Raw genomic sequence first — 15,420 nt, forward strand, 5'->3', positions numbered from 1 at the left:
CTTGCTGTTCTTTTGACAGCGGTAGGGAGAAAAATGGTTTCCAGGGCAAAGTTCATCGAATCGCTTATTGTCCACTGACTGGTGATGACATCTTCAAGCAAACACAGGAAGCAGTCACGTCTTGGAGAAGAGATATTTCTTTTTCAATATATTTCAACATTATTGCACATCTACCCATGACACTTGTCTTCTTGATAGTTACGGAAAATGACGTCGTAATCAGCTGTTTCTCGATTCGGTTGTTCATGTCGGTGCAGGTTGACAATCCTTCATCCGGAATTATAAAAACCTGAATTTCTTCGTGCAGCATCATCAGAAGTATGGCGGTTGATGAAATGCAGAGAGAGAGAGAGAGAGATATTGCCCAGGTCAGGTTGTTACACCAACCTATCGATTTGCAAAAGTCAAATAATAGTTGTGTTGAGAATATTGATAATTATAACAAAACTGTTGTTTTACTGTATCTAATCATGTTGCCTGTATTATTGTCATATTATCCTATTACAAAATATGAACAGAGCGATCATGTGCCATTTGCATTCTGGTTTTGTTTACATTCTTAAAATCATCAGCTGCTTGCATTTTACCGACATCATCACTGTGTTTAGTTGCCAAATGAAAGTTAATTCAGAGAGACGTTTCGTAAATTATCAAATCTGGGTTTAAAAATTGCAACTACTTTATTTATAAAGGCAGAAAATGAAATGAAGTACTTGCGTGATTTCGTCAGTTTTAGGCGTTGCTTTTCCTCCAAATCATTTTGGAGTCTGCTCATTATTCGTTTCTTTAGCCACACCTATAATACCTGCTGCTTGAAGTTAGTGGCATACTTTCTTAACACCTTCTTCTCCATTGTGTGACGGATAAAAATGTATCTGATTTTTATTTATGGAATTACATTGAAAGTAAGCAAGTTTTTAACAGGACGACTGTAATGCAACTCTTGGTAAATGTGTGTTAGTTACGGTTACTAACATCGGCAAACAGCTGTTTGTCGATTCTGTTGTTCATGTCAATACTTGCTGTTCTTTATTCCAGTGTTTTGCATGCAGTAGCAAACAACGTAAATTAATAATTAAAGTAACAATAATGCAAGTGATGCTGGTAAGTGAGTGGCATGCCCACTAAAAGTGCCTGATTGGAAAAAACAGTTCGGCGCTTGATCCAGAGGCGAAAACCCTCAAACCAATATTTCCATTTTGCACCGAAATATCTGTAAGTACGATATACCACAGTCCGTTATCTCAGTGCGCTACTGTAATACCAATGTACTTTATTCAAATTACAAGAAAATAAAAGCATAACTATGGTCACAAATGCATAAAATACTTCTTTGACAGGCATATTTACATTACAAAAAAGAATGGCCGAGTAACCTACTTCTCCTGATAAGTTATCCAAGAATTTCTGAATGTTCCGTATTTCATTAGCAGGTACATGTTTCTTGAGGGCAGCATCAAAGGATCCATGTCTGATCAACATCTGGAATAATTGCTTTGCATACTTCCTGTAATGAAAAAGTAAGTAAAACTTATTAGGAAGATACTTCATATTTCACTGCTTTTAACTTTTGGCTAACACATCTACTGTATAGCCTACTGACAGAATATATGGGACTTAAATTTATTAGGAACACTACTTTGATTTTGAATCACAACTAATAACACTTCTCTAGGTCATGACTAAGAAAGCCCATGAATTATGACTTAATGATTTCCTATTAAGGAAAATTTGCATTTCCTATTTTCATAAACATCATGCATATCAAGGTAACTGACTAGCCTTTGAATAGTAGGTTACTCCAGTAACACTTTACATGAAACTGACTTTTTTGTTTCTTGAGACTTAAACTACAATGCTACTGTGCTATATTAAGATATTAGTAGTATTAAAATGTCAAAGATCATTGATATAATCATACCACTGACATGAAACAGATAATTTAAATATTGTATTTTAAAGCAGAGATTTTTACTGTTTTTATGTATTTTATTTACAATGCAATTAGTCTTTACGTCATTTTCAATTTTTTTTGTAATTTTCTTTCAAAATCTGTTTTAGAAAGGATTTCTGAGAATATTCGTCAATTTATAGATGCCCTAACAAAACTTCTGACATTCAAGTCTGTGTGCAAGTTTAACTTTAAAAAATGGGATTTTCATAAAATTGAAATATTTTTGGAAGTTTTAATGCTTGCTGAATGCACATCTGCAGTAGTATTTTCACATACAGGAGTTTTGCATACTGTACTCTTAAATATGACCAGTTGCAACTACTATGACAAGATCGCATGTAGATATTCCTACAAGTGATTATATAACATCTCCAAAACCAATTCTAATCAATATGTGGCAAAATATATGGAATAATGAACCTGATGGTGACAAGTTAAAATAGATCAAGCCCAATATTGAAACATGGAATTCATGACATCAAAAGGAATGACGTACAGGTAACTGTGGCTCGTCTTAGAATTGGTTACTCCTGTCTGATCCATGGATATTTTCTGAATAGCCCACATGATCCAATCCATGTATGTATAGAATGTAAAGTAACATTAACATTTAAACATTTTTGTTTGAATGGCTAAACATAACTGACAACAAATGTCAAATTTTAGGAACAAATCAAATGAAGGAATTTTGTCAGGATCCACTGTTTTCCACTAACCAAGTTATAAAATTTTAAAAGAACTGTAATCTAATTCATAAAATCTAAACTTTATTATTAATATAGACAAATCCTCTGAGAGAGATAAATAAATTGGATCAGTGGTCTGCTTAAACTACATAATAATAATAATAATAATAATAATAATAATAAAGTGGGCGCCATGGCAGAGTGGTTTAGCTAATAATAATAATAATAATAATAATAATAAATAATAATAATAATAATAATAATAATAAAGTGGGCGCCATGGCAGAGTGGTTTAGCTCATCGATGGACTGGTTAAGCAACATTGGGACTGGTCAGTCGTTGGATGGGTGACCTCTATTCTCGGCTGTGATTCCTTGGTAAAGGATCTTTACCACAATTTCCTCAGTCTACTTAGCTGTAAATGAGTACCTATTCCTGATGGGGTAGGGTTCAGCTATGGGTTGAATAGCAAGAACTCAGCAACAATGGAAAGAAATGAAAGATTAAACAACAACGACATAAATGGAACCTCTGGCAACAGAGGAGCTTCGTCCGGCAGCCAGGTACACAGCCCAATGAGCGGGGAGGACAGTCAGGTACTTGCAGCTGACCACCACAACGACAGTAATCAGCAACCTGAGACTGGAGCTGCAGAGGCAAACCAGAAGAAGAAGAAGAAATGGAGATACTACATCAGAAGCAACCCGACAGAGAGGATACAGAAGAAGGTTGGTTAACATTGGGAATGAGAGAAACAACACCCTTCAAAAAGAGCAGAGACTGGCAGACCAAGTGAGAAACATAAAGATAAAGAACTGGCTCTCCACAACAGAGAGAGAGAGAGAGAGAGAGGAACTGGAGAGAGAATTAACACCCAGCAATGAAGGACAAGATGACAGGAATGATGAGCTACCAAACAACGGCACATGAGGAAATACTGAAGATGTAACAGAGAGGTCGGAATGGGTGGAAAAGATCAGATAATGGATGAAGCCAGATACAGAAAGAACAAAGACCCCTCCATGAAAGCCTGCAACACAAATGAGACTAATACACACCACCAGTATCACAGAAACAAATAACCTGGCATATGTATCAAACACCACCATCACAACCAACCCAACAGAAACCAAAAGGCGCCTGGAAAAACGAACTATGGTGATGAGATCTGACTTGAGTAAACTGGAAGAGATGGCAGAAAAGAGGCTAAGAAACAAGGGGGGAACTGAACGAGAAATACAAAGTACAGGAGAAGGGACTACATAACTCAATAGAAGATATAAAACAGAGGCTTAAAGCCAAAGCACATAAGATCCAACATGTATATGAACAGGAATAAAGGATAATAATAAAACAAACTCTTTGGAACCAACCAGAAAAGACTATAGAGCCAACTAAGGGGGGAATACAACACCATGAAATTCCTGCAGCTGAACCAAATAAGAGACTTTGGGAAAACATATGGAGCAATCCAATATCACACAGCAAACATGCAACATGGCTCCAGGAAGTCAAGGCAGAAGAAATGGGGAGAATAAAACAATGATTTATCAACACGGGATATGCCAGTGGGAATTGTAACCATATCATAGGAACACTAGGCACAATCCCAAGATCCATGAAAAGGAACATGGAGAAACTAGATGCCGAAGTAGCTCCAGGACTCATACAGAAGAGCGTGCTATTAGAAACAGCGCGCATAGTGAGAAACAGGATGACTAAAGGCCAGTCCATACTAGGAAACATTGTTTGGAAACAATTTGGAAACTGTCTGGAAACAAGTTTACAAACTGTTTGCAAACACTTTTACCGAATATTTGTCTCCCCAACCAGAATGGAAAACATTTAGTGTTTCTGTGTGTATATGTGTGTATATATATATATATATATATATATATATATATATATATATATATATATATATATATATATATATATATATATATATATATATGTATATATAAATACATATATACACTTATACTTGTGTTTATGTCCATATGCATATACAAATACACACTGGTATGTGCATATACATATGTACATATGCATATTTACGAAATTGTTAAAACCTGTTCCATTTATTTTCAAATCCACATTTAGCAAGTCAGCATGAGACGCTCCTTTTTCTAAAAACTTCCTCACCCATCTCTTTTTCTTTCTCTTATCCCTCCTCGAGTGCATTAAAACTGCCAAGTAAAATACAGAGGCTACTGCACCAGCAGGCATCCTGACGACAACTGAGGTCTGGACAGGAAACATTGTTTGCAAACAGTTCCCAGGCTATTTGGAAGCTGTTTACAAACAGTTTCCAAGAAACTGTTTGCAAACAATTTGCAAACTTTGTTTCCAAACAATGTTTCCTAGTGTGGACAGGCCTTGAAATAGAAAATAATAATAATAATGTCACATGGGAGAGCCATGATAAAGCCTGCTACCTATTACATATTTTAATCTAATCAACACTTGTACTTGCCTTGTTTCTAAGCTACCCTCTTGTGCTAGTTTAGCAGCAGCTGGTAGAAGGCGATCTGTGATGTCTTTCTGGCCAGAAAGGACACGGCTAGCACCCAGACGCTCTACTTCATATGCTAGCAGTCTTGCCACTGTTGTACGCACCACTGCATTTTTATGCCTAGAAAGTGTTTGTTATGAAAAATTAATTCAGCATCCTTTTAAAACACTTGCATGAAAACAATCAAATACATTTTAAAATAATTCCCAGAATAATCCATAATAGATATATAATATTGAAATAAAAAATGACTACCAATACATCTATACAAAACTTAAAACTTTCAAGACACTTCTAAATATATGCATTCATCCAATGAATTTGCAGTTTGATAAAAATAACATTAAATTGTAATAACTACAAATATATCCCAATACCATAATTGTATCATGACTTGAGAAATCAAGTAAAAAAAAAAATAAGAAAATAGAGGAACCTAACACCAAACAACAATAATCCTGTGCTTTAAAGAAGGGAGATGATCATTAAAGAAAATGAGAGCACAGGCCAAGTGGCACAGGGACAAACTATGCATTCTGGAACTGCTTGTCTTACATAGTAAATATGCTTTGAGGCTAAGGGACCTTTTCTTCAGTATCCACTGTGCAACAGCCAAAATAATAGCTGCAAGTGATTGACAATCTTTCAGATTCATTCTGTTGTCAATATGGGAAACCAAGATAAAACATTCAAAAAAGAAAATATCCAAACAAGAATAAATGTGCAAATCAGACCCTTTATTTAAGCTGGGACAACTTAATAAATTGTGATAATCTAATTTTTGAGAAGCACATTTAGTAACATCAACTACATCAGCCATTACAGAAATTTGAGATACTGTAATATGAAAACATTCCTGTCTTTGAATGTCCCCAGACTGCAAACTTTAGTCGATAGGAAATAAGAAATAGTAACAACTACTGTGAAAGTGCCACCTGGAGCCTCCAGCAGGCTTGGTGCAGGATCACAAGAAGAAAACCTCCCGTGACCAGGATAGCCACCTTTACTGCTACTTCATCCTTTAGACAGGAGACATTAGTAACCAACCAGTCAACTTATAAAAGGGACAAGTAAAATATGACACTAAGTACTCTTGACAAGACACTTACATCCTACCATTTCTACCTAGATGACTCCAGCAAGTAGTCCAAGAAAGGAGGGCAACCTACAATGTACCCTGCTAAGTTATATAGAACAGCAGGAAAACTATTCCCAATGGACAGTTTTTTCTCTGTTGAGAGTTGGCCTTCAAGAATTCTAAAGATCACAAAGATAGTTAGGAGGGGTGCAGCAGGCATTGTGAGTTGTCAGTAGCAGTTATGGACTTTTCTGGAACCATCCTCTTCACTGCCTATGGACTGTATAAGCTAAGACTCCTAGAGGTTCCAGGCCCTAGCAATCAAGGTGAGGTCAATGTTATGGAGGAAGACAACAGAGGAGGTGCAATTTTTGTCAACAGGCAAATAGTCATTGCTTCTTAGTTTCCTATTCAACAAAGTTTATTACTCAATGAACCTCAGCCCACTGAACAAGTTTGAGTAGTAGACTTCTTCAAGGATGGAAGCAAGTGGCACTGGTGTAGTGCTCCATCAAGAAAGGAGACTTTTCTTGCGTCCCTTAACCTCAAGGATGCTTATTTCATGTACCAACACGATGCTGTGTTTTGGACTGGCAACTGTTCAAACTCACAGTCGGACCTTGGTGCCTTGGGACCTACAGGAATGTGATCAGGCTCAGATGTTACTGACTACTGGCTGATCATGGGTGTAACTGTTGCAGGTAGGATATAAGTGTCTTGATCTCTTGAGTACACCACTTTTTGAGTTTTCAACAAGAGTTGTCTACTTGGGAAAGGGCACAGACACTGAAAACAAGGCACAGACACTGAAAACAGTTTCTGTCCAACCAACAGAGGGCATGATCAGATTACTTGTCTCGTTTCTGGGATTCAAGTACAGCTCGTATCTCCAACCATCAGAAGGTCACTTCTGATGCAGCTGTTGAAGCCCTGATTTGCAGTGTTGCTTATGAACACCAATTTAACTATAGCCCAAGACATCATACTTAAGGATCTCCATCGGTGGCAGGATCCAAGCCATCTGACAGTAGGAGTTCTGCTTGTCACTCCTTCACTGGAAGTGCTGTTGTTCACAGATTGCATCAGAGAGAACACCTACTAGACCTTCAAGTGACTAGAACTTGGATATCAAACGACAGGGGTCAGCATATCAGTTTCCTGAAATTAAAGGCCGTCTCCAGATGCCTTAAAACATTCCCATAAGAATAGCTGGTGTAATGTCAGACCACTTCACAACAGTGGCATAGCTTTGAAATCTACAAGGCACAGGTCTGAGTTGCTTTGCTTTGCAGTCTAACCTTAGATATAATCTGGGCAGAGGCAGTAAACATGGAAAGTGTAGGAATATTTGTCCCAGGAAAGCCAGGGGTGGCTCTAGGGTTTCCTGCGCCCTAGGCTAATATTTTAATTTGCCCCCCAGGTCCACCAGCTAGAGATCTGGGGTGAGCAGTAGTCAGTAGCTCCCCATTGGGTGACATTTCGGGATAGTTTAATTGTAAATCCAGCTACCAAATATTAAGTTGAAATGCATTATGCATGCACACACACACACACATACATATATATATATATATATATATATATATATATATATATATATATATATATATATATATATATATATATATATATATTAAATCTAGGCTGAAATTTACAACAATTCCATCATTATTTTTTAATATGTAACCATTGCAAGGGCAATTTTGATGCCTATAAAGATATATTAGACAATTAATGTATTCATAACATTATATTGAAAATGGCATTAAATAGAGCAAAACAATGATTTTTGCTTATAATCTATTTAAAAATTTTTATTTAATAAGGAAATGTGCATCTGATAGTGAAATTATGATTATATAACAATCAATTATAAACATATGAAAATGAATGTTTTGAGTTATTTCTTTAAAACTTCAATCAGGCTGACTCATTTTCCTTCCATTTGAGTGTATCCTTAGCTGAAAAAGGGGGAAAAAATAAAACATGGCTCTACAACATTTTTTCATTCATTAATAGAACAAACCTTAAGTAACTAAAATCCCTAACTAAACTATTAAAGAAAAAGACTAGAATTCAATGTACTGAAAGGAACTGAAAGCTATGTAATGTGAGAAAACGATAATATTAATCTCAGTTATTGAAGAGAATGTGATATTCTCTTCATAACTACGAACTGAATTATTAACAAAAAAGACTAGAAATCAAAGTAGTGAGAATGATTAATAAATCTGAAGTAAACATGAAGATAACTCAGAAACAATTGTTTAAATTTTATATTATTAGAACTGTTTACAATTACAACTTTCAATTATAATGTAATTGTAACTTTATACTAAAATTTATCAATATCTGTCAATTGCAGAAATGAGAAATTCAATTTAGTGAGCACTGAGTCTTTCAGATTGTTGGCTACAAGATAACTAAAAATGCTTTCCGTGCCTTTTTCTTGGCAAAATCAGCCACTAGATTCTTTAGATCAACTTTCTGTGCGATCTCGTTCTCAATAGAGACCATAGCTAGACCTACAAGTCTTTCTTTCTGTCATTGTAGACCGCAAATACGTCTTAATTAATTTTAATTTTGAGAAGCTCCTCTCACCGCTCGCCACAGTAACAGGCAAAGTTAGCAGAATGCGCAAGGCAACAAATGTGTTGGGTACACTGTGAACCAGCCCTTGTTCACAAATGAACTTTAAAAACATCCAGGGGAATGACAGTGTCAGGCTGAAGGCGGCGTGCAACTGCCTGAGCAGTGGCGTCTATGTCCTTGCTTTCTCCCATCTCGTGCTTTTTTATGTATAATTGTTATAATTGTTCTGTATATATATAATTGCTGTTATATTTATTTGTTTATTTATTTATTTAGTTCCCAGTTCTTGCTTCATTCTTGCCACACTGCCTAGTTTCGTTGATTTAGCCCCCTGAGGAAAGCATAACATCAACAAACAGCCTTAGTCATGCACTGCATGTTCTACCTGGCAAAGGGGTCTAAGCATCCAAGGATCTGCAAGGCTGTAGTGCTACTGGGCTTTGACGCATTCAGAAGACAATCTGGAAGCATACTCTTTTTCATCCTTTGGTCTCATCTGGAAGGTGTTGGACAAACTGAGGAACTCCAAAAATGTATCCATCACTCATCAGCCTGCTATGGCCACTACAAGAATGATTCACCAATATCTGCTCCATGGTGGTAACAAGCCACTACTGTACAATAAGTTCCAAAAGTGAAGCTACAAATTTAAGAGGATTTAGTTCGAAATTCACTAACTGGCAACTACAACACGTAGCTGAAAAACTTTTTTTTTCTCTACATTGAAAGCTCTATCAAGCAAAATAAAGCTAACATATGATGCACAAATATCAAATCTATGATATTTATAACAATCATAAGAAAAAATTACGGTAATAGTAATTATTTCAAAGTATAGTGATTACTTCAAACTATAGAAACGAAACAATTTGAAATTTTCGTTCAACACAGGATTACCAACATTATCTTTGTATATATCGAGCAATGTGGAAACAAATATTTAATATCATAGTGTATTATCAATTATTTTAGTGAAGATGCATAAAACTATGCAAATATCAATAGAATATAAAGGGAAAATCTCCATAACATTAAACATAATCAACCATGAATGCACCTAGATTCAACAGAGAAGTTGGGTGTGGTTGGTAGTTCTGATTTTAGCTTCTATGACCCGACCATTCTGACTCTACTTCAGCTTTGGCTTCGGTTTCGACCACGACACAAACGTAACATTATCTACCCAACCTATGAATCACCAGCCGTGTCCTACTAGGGTGGGGGGGGGGTATTTGCCCCAATACCCCCATCGCCAGCCAGTAATATTGAATAAACAGGTAAATCAGTTCCCTCCTTCATTATGTTTGCAATAATGAAAGGGTAAAATTGATTGCAAACAGGTTTTCCATTACAAATACAGAGGGCTTCTCCAAATAATAAAAGTGTTCCCAAATCATTCAAGTCTAAGATCCACCAAGGTTGACCGAAAACAACTGAAAATTCATCTATCTGACTTCCTCACTTCCTCTGCCTTGGCTTAGGCCTAGACTTCCTCACTTCCCCGGACTTGACTTTGGCATAGACTTCCTCACTTCCTCTGACTTGACTTAAGCCTAGACTTCCTCACTTCCCCTGACTTGATAATGAAACCTAATTAATGAAAAATCATGTTTACAACCATCTAGATATCCAAACAACTCAATTTATTAAATAACAAGCTGGAAAATGTTTCCTTGATTATTGAAACGGGCCTAACCATGTAGCCAATGCTAAACGTGCATATAACTTGGATTTCGTTTTTAATTTCCACACCAACTTGTGTCTTATTTATATTTAATTCAATCAGATGCTAAACTTCTTTGTTCTTTATCAAAAGAAATCATAATAACTTTCGATATGACGCTATAAAAGTAGAAAGTTAATTTACAAATCACATTAAGCCAATGCTTATGCACTCGGTTCCTGCTGCCACTCAATGGTGAACACTCGATATCACACATTGAGAGCTGAAGATGTTTCTATGGGGAAATTATTTTATTTTTGGGCCAGGAATTCTTTTTTTTTTCTTTCATTTAATAAACAGTTATTGAACTAACATTGACCATTCACTGGGGAAATACCTTCTGTGGTTCTACAGTTAATCACTGATACTTATTATCAGATTAAGAGGATGACAATAACTGGAATAAAATATACTAACTGGCAACCCAACGAGTGTCTAAAGAAGTATGATCAATTTTGAAATTTGTAGCTTCACTTTTGGAACTTACTGTACTACATCAAATTTTTCAGGTTCCACAACAACCTAAGTGTTGTACCTTTGCACCTGAAGACTATCCAGTAGGGCCTCCTAAGCAGAACCACAACCTGCAGCCTCTCTACCAAGCAAATTAGGGACAATTAAGTTTTTGATGTCATCAACTGGGCATTATTCCACTTGATGCCACAGTTCCTTTAATCACCAAATTTCATCTGTTTTTCATGAAGTATAAGTTATCAAATTAGTTAGTAATGGCTATGGGACAGCTCTAATTCTTTGAGTTATGTGACAAGATGTGGGGTTTTCAGCAGAAAAGAGAAGGCTTATCTACAATATTGAAAAGAAGATTCCTATTTGCCTTATTAGACCTCACATTTGGGGCTGATCTCATATTCTGAGATGGCTCAATAGACCTTAAATTCTTCTTACTGATGGCTGCATCTTCAAGACTAGTCAGTGAGCTGCACTCATACAGTCACTCATTACAGGGTTTTCTTTTGATAGGGTTTTCTTTACACCTGATTTTATGGCAAAGAACACAACAAGCAGTTAAGGCTGCTCCACTATGCTCTTCTTCATTCCTTCTCTATCTTCTGTCACCACTGGTGAAGAGGATCTTGCATGCGTTCAGACAGCTGTCTCAGAGCCAAGTCATTTAGAATATCTCTTATGAAAGGCTGTTTTACAATTGCCTTAGCTACATCAATAGCGAAGGCAGGTTATCCTCAGAGCTTACATGGGTGTATGAGAAGGTGAGGTGGCACAAGTAAGGGTTCCAGTTCATGGAATCAGAGCTCTTTCTGCTCTTGTTGCTTTCAGATCTAATTTGTATATTATGTTTTAAATGCAGGCACTTGGAGGAGCCAAACTACTGTATATTTTCAATTCTATTTTTATGATTTGAGACACAAATGAATGTTTATATGTTGGGACTAGTAGTTCAGTGGTCCAAATTTTACCTATGTGGAAGGGCTTTGAATGGGCATCATCTCCATCTTCCTAAATCTTCTATCCTTTCTCACATTCAGTCATGGTATCTTCAAGACAGACTTCCATGAATGTTAGCAGTTATTAAATGATCCTCTTTACTGAGATATACCCATTTTACTTCATAAACACTCATCCTTAAAATAAATTGGCTTTCATCAGTCTTGGTTCCCGACTTAATAAACACCAAGGGCACTCCTGAATCCTTTACTCGTTAGTCATCACTACGAATTTACACTAACATTCAAGCTACTGTATACTGTTACCTTTATCATACAGATCCATCACTCACATGCAGGTTCCTTCTCCCACGCCCATACTTTTTATTTCTTTTCCAGGTAACACATAAAAGTAATGGCAATGAATGATAGCAGCTGGAAGCTCTAGGTGGCATTTGTGAAGTATTTGTTACCACTAATATTTCTAACCTTCGGACAAAAGTTGACAGTCTGGGAATATTTGAAGAATGGGAATAGAGGCTATATGAATGGTGGGTTAGTTTGGAAAACAAAGTTTGTATTTAAAGATGATTAAGCTGTAAAGAAATAAGTTCATGAGGTGCTGAACTTAACGTTATTCTCATATGCTGTAAATAAAGTGCGATTTGAGACAGAATTCCATTGACAGAAGAAGGCATTTAGATGACTAAAAAAAGATATGGAAAGATAGGAGTAAACTGCATCAGGTCACTGATTTACAGCAAAACATTTTGCTGAGTGAATACAATTTCCAAGTAGACCACAACAAATGTCAAAGTAGTAAATGCTGTGCTTTTTTTTTTCTTAGATGTAAAGGGAGAATTACAAAACTAGAACTGACTTGAGTGTAGAATAAAATTACTAGCTGAAGTCATCAGATTGTAATATATCAAAGAAATGTCAAAGATTACAAGAAATATTTTGATGCTCTGCAGAGAGGATAACAAATCATCATCATTAAACAATTAACCAATGAATCTTAATAAACAGTCTTAATTTAATTTCCACGTAAGTACTAATTATTTTATGAATTCTGTAAATTATACAAAGGCAGAATGAAATATGCACTTAGAATGTTAAGAAACTCCCCCAAAAATTTAAAAATAATTACAGTGCAGCTTTATACACACACAGCTTCCTACACTTGGGCGTTCAATAGCCTCAAAGAATCCACTATTTCTAATTCTGTAAACTTAACTAAAAATGAGAAAAAGCACCATTTTAAAGGCTCTTCATAAACTTACCCAATGCCCTCCTGGATAATGACTGGAATGGCTTTGTTGGGGGAGATATTTTCCACAAGAGCATCCAAAGCATGATGACTGTCTAGCTGCAGGAACTTGTTTGTATCTGATGTCCGGTGTAGGAGAATATTTGCAATTTTGTCTACGTCCTGTGGTGACAAAAATAGTTCTAAAGAAACACTTTTAGTTTTAACATTAATATTACCGTTTAGCTAAAATAATTTAATGCCAGTAATCTACACACTCCACCATTATATGCCAAGGAGAGACACTGTAGCCATGGGATCAAAATTGGGATGGAAAAAGACATTGTCATTTTTTTGGTAGTTTCTAATTGGTCTTTTTGGCCAGGTATTGTGTCGTAATGATCAACACTATAACATGTGATGGAGTATACAATGGACTCAAAGGTAAGAGGGAACTTTCCCTTATCTTCAGCGAAGCTGTTACGCAGTTATTTGCTAGAAGTAGGAGTGGCTACTGCACATGGGCAGTCCGCCATATTGTTGACAACAGACCGGCACAAACAACCAAGAAACCATTTACTTTCTTTTTGTCAATACCGAACAGTTTATTTTGTTGTTAGGGTTCCGTAAATCGGCTTTTTTTTTTTCCCGATTTCATTATTACAGAAGCAAGTCAAGTGCTTAATTTTAAGTTCCAGTTAAAGTTTTAGTTTTAAACTTTTGGAATTGGTAATTAATTTTTGTGAAAGCCAAAAAACTCTGTGTTTTCTTGAAATCACATGGCCGGCTCTTAATCATATCGCTGACTGGTAGTTTTGAAAGCGCAAATTGTTTATAAAGAATTTGTCATTCTAATTAGAAGTTTTAACGGAAAGAAATGTTCCACAATTTTTCGTTAATATAAAAAATCCTTTCAGATTATATGATGTTTATAGGGTGGCCATTTCCAAATTTCCAAAAAGGCAGAAATTTTTTAAATTTTTATTTTGCTGACACTTACTTTTAACCTAAATTAAACATGTTTTATGAGGAGTTGAAATATAAAAAGTTGTATAATATACACAAAATATGCTTAGAAGTGTTTATTGGTTAAATATCACTATAATGCAATGAAGGCTATTTTTTAAATGTACTGTAGCCTATATGTTACATACATGATACATACATTCATACAATGTAAATAAAGAACTGAAAGAAATATATGCTAACCAAATTAACTTACTTCACAAACTACAGGAAGTAGCCTGCTTATCATAGACATCCATAATGGCAATCTATTTTTTGTATTTCGCCCCTTTACTTGCCATTTCCAAAAGTTTTCTGTTGGCCAGGAATCTTTTGTACATGGCTGGGCACTCACCAGAGAAGTTGTTACAGATTTGGAGCTCTGCTTTGACTGAGTCCACTTGCTGACGGTTTCTCTCATGTCTCCAAGATGAGGTCATCATTGAAAAAACTCGCTCTGTGTGAGCATTGCTGCATGGAACAGAGAATATATAAGCGCTCACCTTCTTCAGATTTGTGAAAGGGACCTCAGATTTACTGAACAGCTTGAGATAACATTCCTCACTGTGGCTATCTATCATCTCAGGAGTATTGATAATTGCCTCCACAATCCCATAGAATTCATCCATATCAATATCTTGAATGTTACGGGCCTTGACTGCATCACAGAATTCTCCAAAAGGTATGGCACTTGTTAAGCCTAATTTTGACACTTATGAAAGCTGTTTTCAGAGAAGTCATACCTGTCACTTAAGTACTTTATAGCTCTTTCATAGAAAACAATGAAGTCTATTTTACATTTCTTAGACACATCTAGTGTAAGCTGGCTAAGATTGGTGTTTACTGCAAAGCCAAAAGAAGTCTTTTGCTCTTCTGTCAGGTTTGCTTTTCAGTTCAAACATTAGCTTAAACACTGAAGTTATGCTGAATGTCTTGGCTTCTAGTGCTTTAGTAGTGTCTGAGAACATTTTAAGAGTGTGACAGAGGAAGAAGAAATAGATCTCTGACGATTCAAACGCATTTCCTTCATCTCCAAAGCACTTTCATAGTACCGTGGGGCACTCCTCCTCACCTAAGCTCTGGAAAAAACTTTTTATGAATTCCCAGCACTTAAGTGCTCTTATCTATAGCTGGCAAAAGAGAAAGCCATCTAGTCACAACATGCCGCAATAGTATACGTAAGGTAATTTATATAATTCTTTTTAGACAGTGTTA

At 36.0% G+C, this 15,420-nt stretch overlaps 1 protein-coding gene across 8 annotated transcripts in view; it reads right to left on the minus strand.

Moving 5' to 3' along the window:
* LOC136844865 (TOG array regulator of axonemal microtubules protein 1) overlaps positions 1-15,420 on the minus strand; it is a 697,822-nt gene that overhangs the window by 43,413 nt on the left and 638,989 nt on the right. For all 8 annotated transcript variants that reach the window (XM_067114114.1, XM_067114112.1, XM_067114115.1 and 5 more), the window contains 3 exons: positions 13,235-13,383; positions 5,117-5,275; positions 1,381-1,507 (listed from right to left, as the gene is read on the minus strand). In XM_067114114.1, the coding sequence (XP_066970215.1) occupies positions 1,381-1,507; positions 5,117-5,275; positions 13,235-13,383 (435 nt within the window). The remainder of the gene's footprint in view (positions 1-1,380; positions 1,508-5,116; positions 5,276-13,234; positions 13,384-15,420) is intronic.

This window comes from Macrobrachium rosenbergii, chromosome 13, assembly GCF_040412425.1.
Source record: "Macrobrachium rosenbergii isolate ZJJX-2024 chromosome 13, ASM4041242v1, whole genome shotgun sequence".
In the NCBI taxonomy this organism is placed as follows: Eukaryota; Metazoa; Arthropoda; class Malacostraca; order Decapoda; family Palaemonidae; genus Macrobrachium; species Macrobrachium rosenbergii.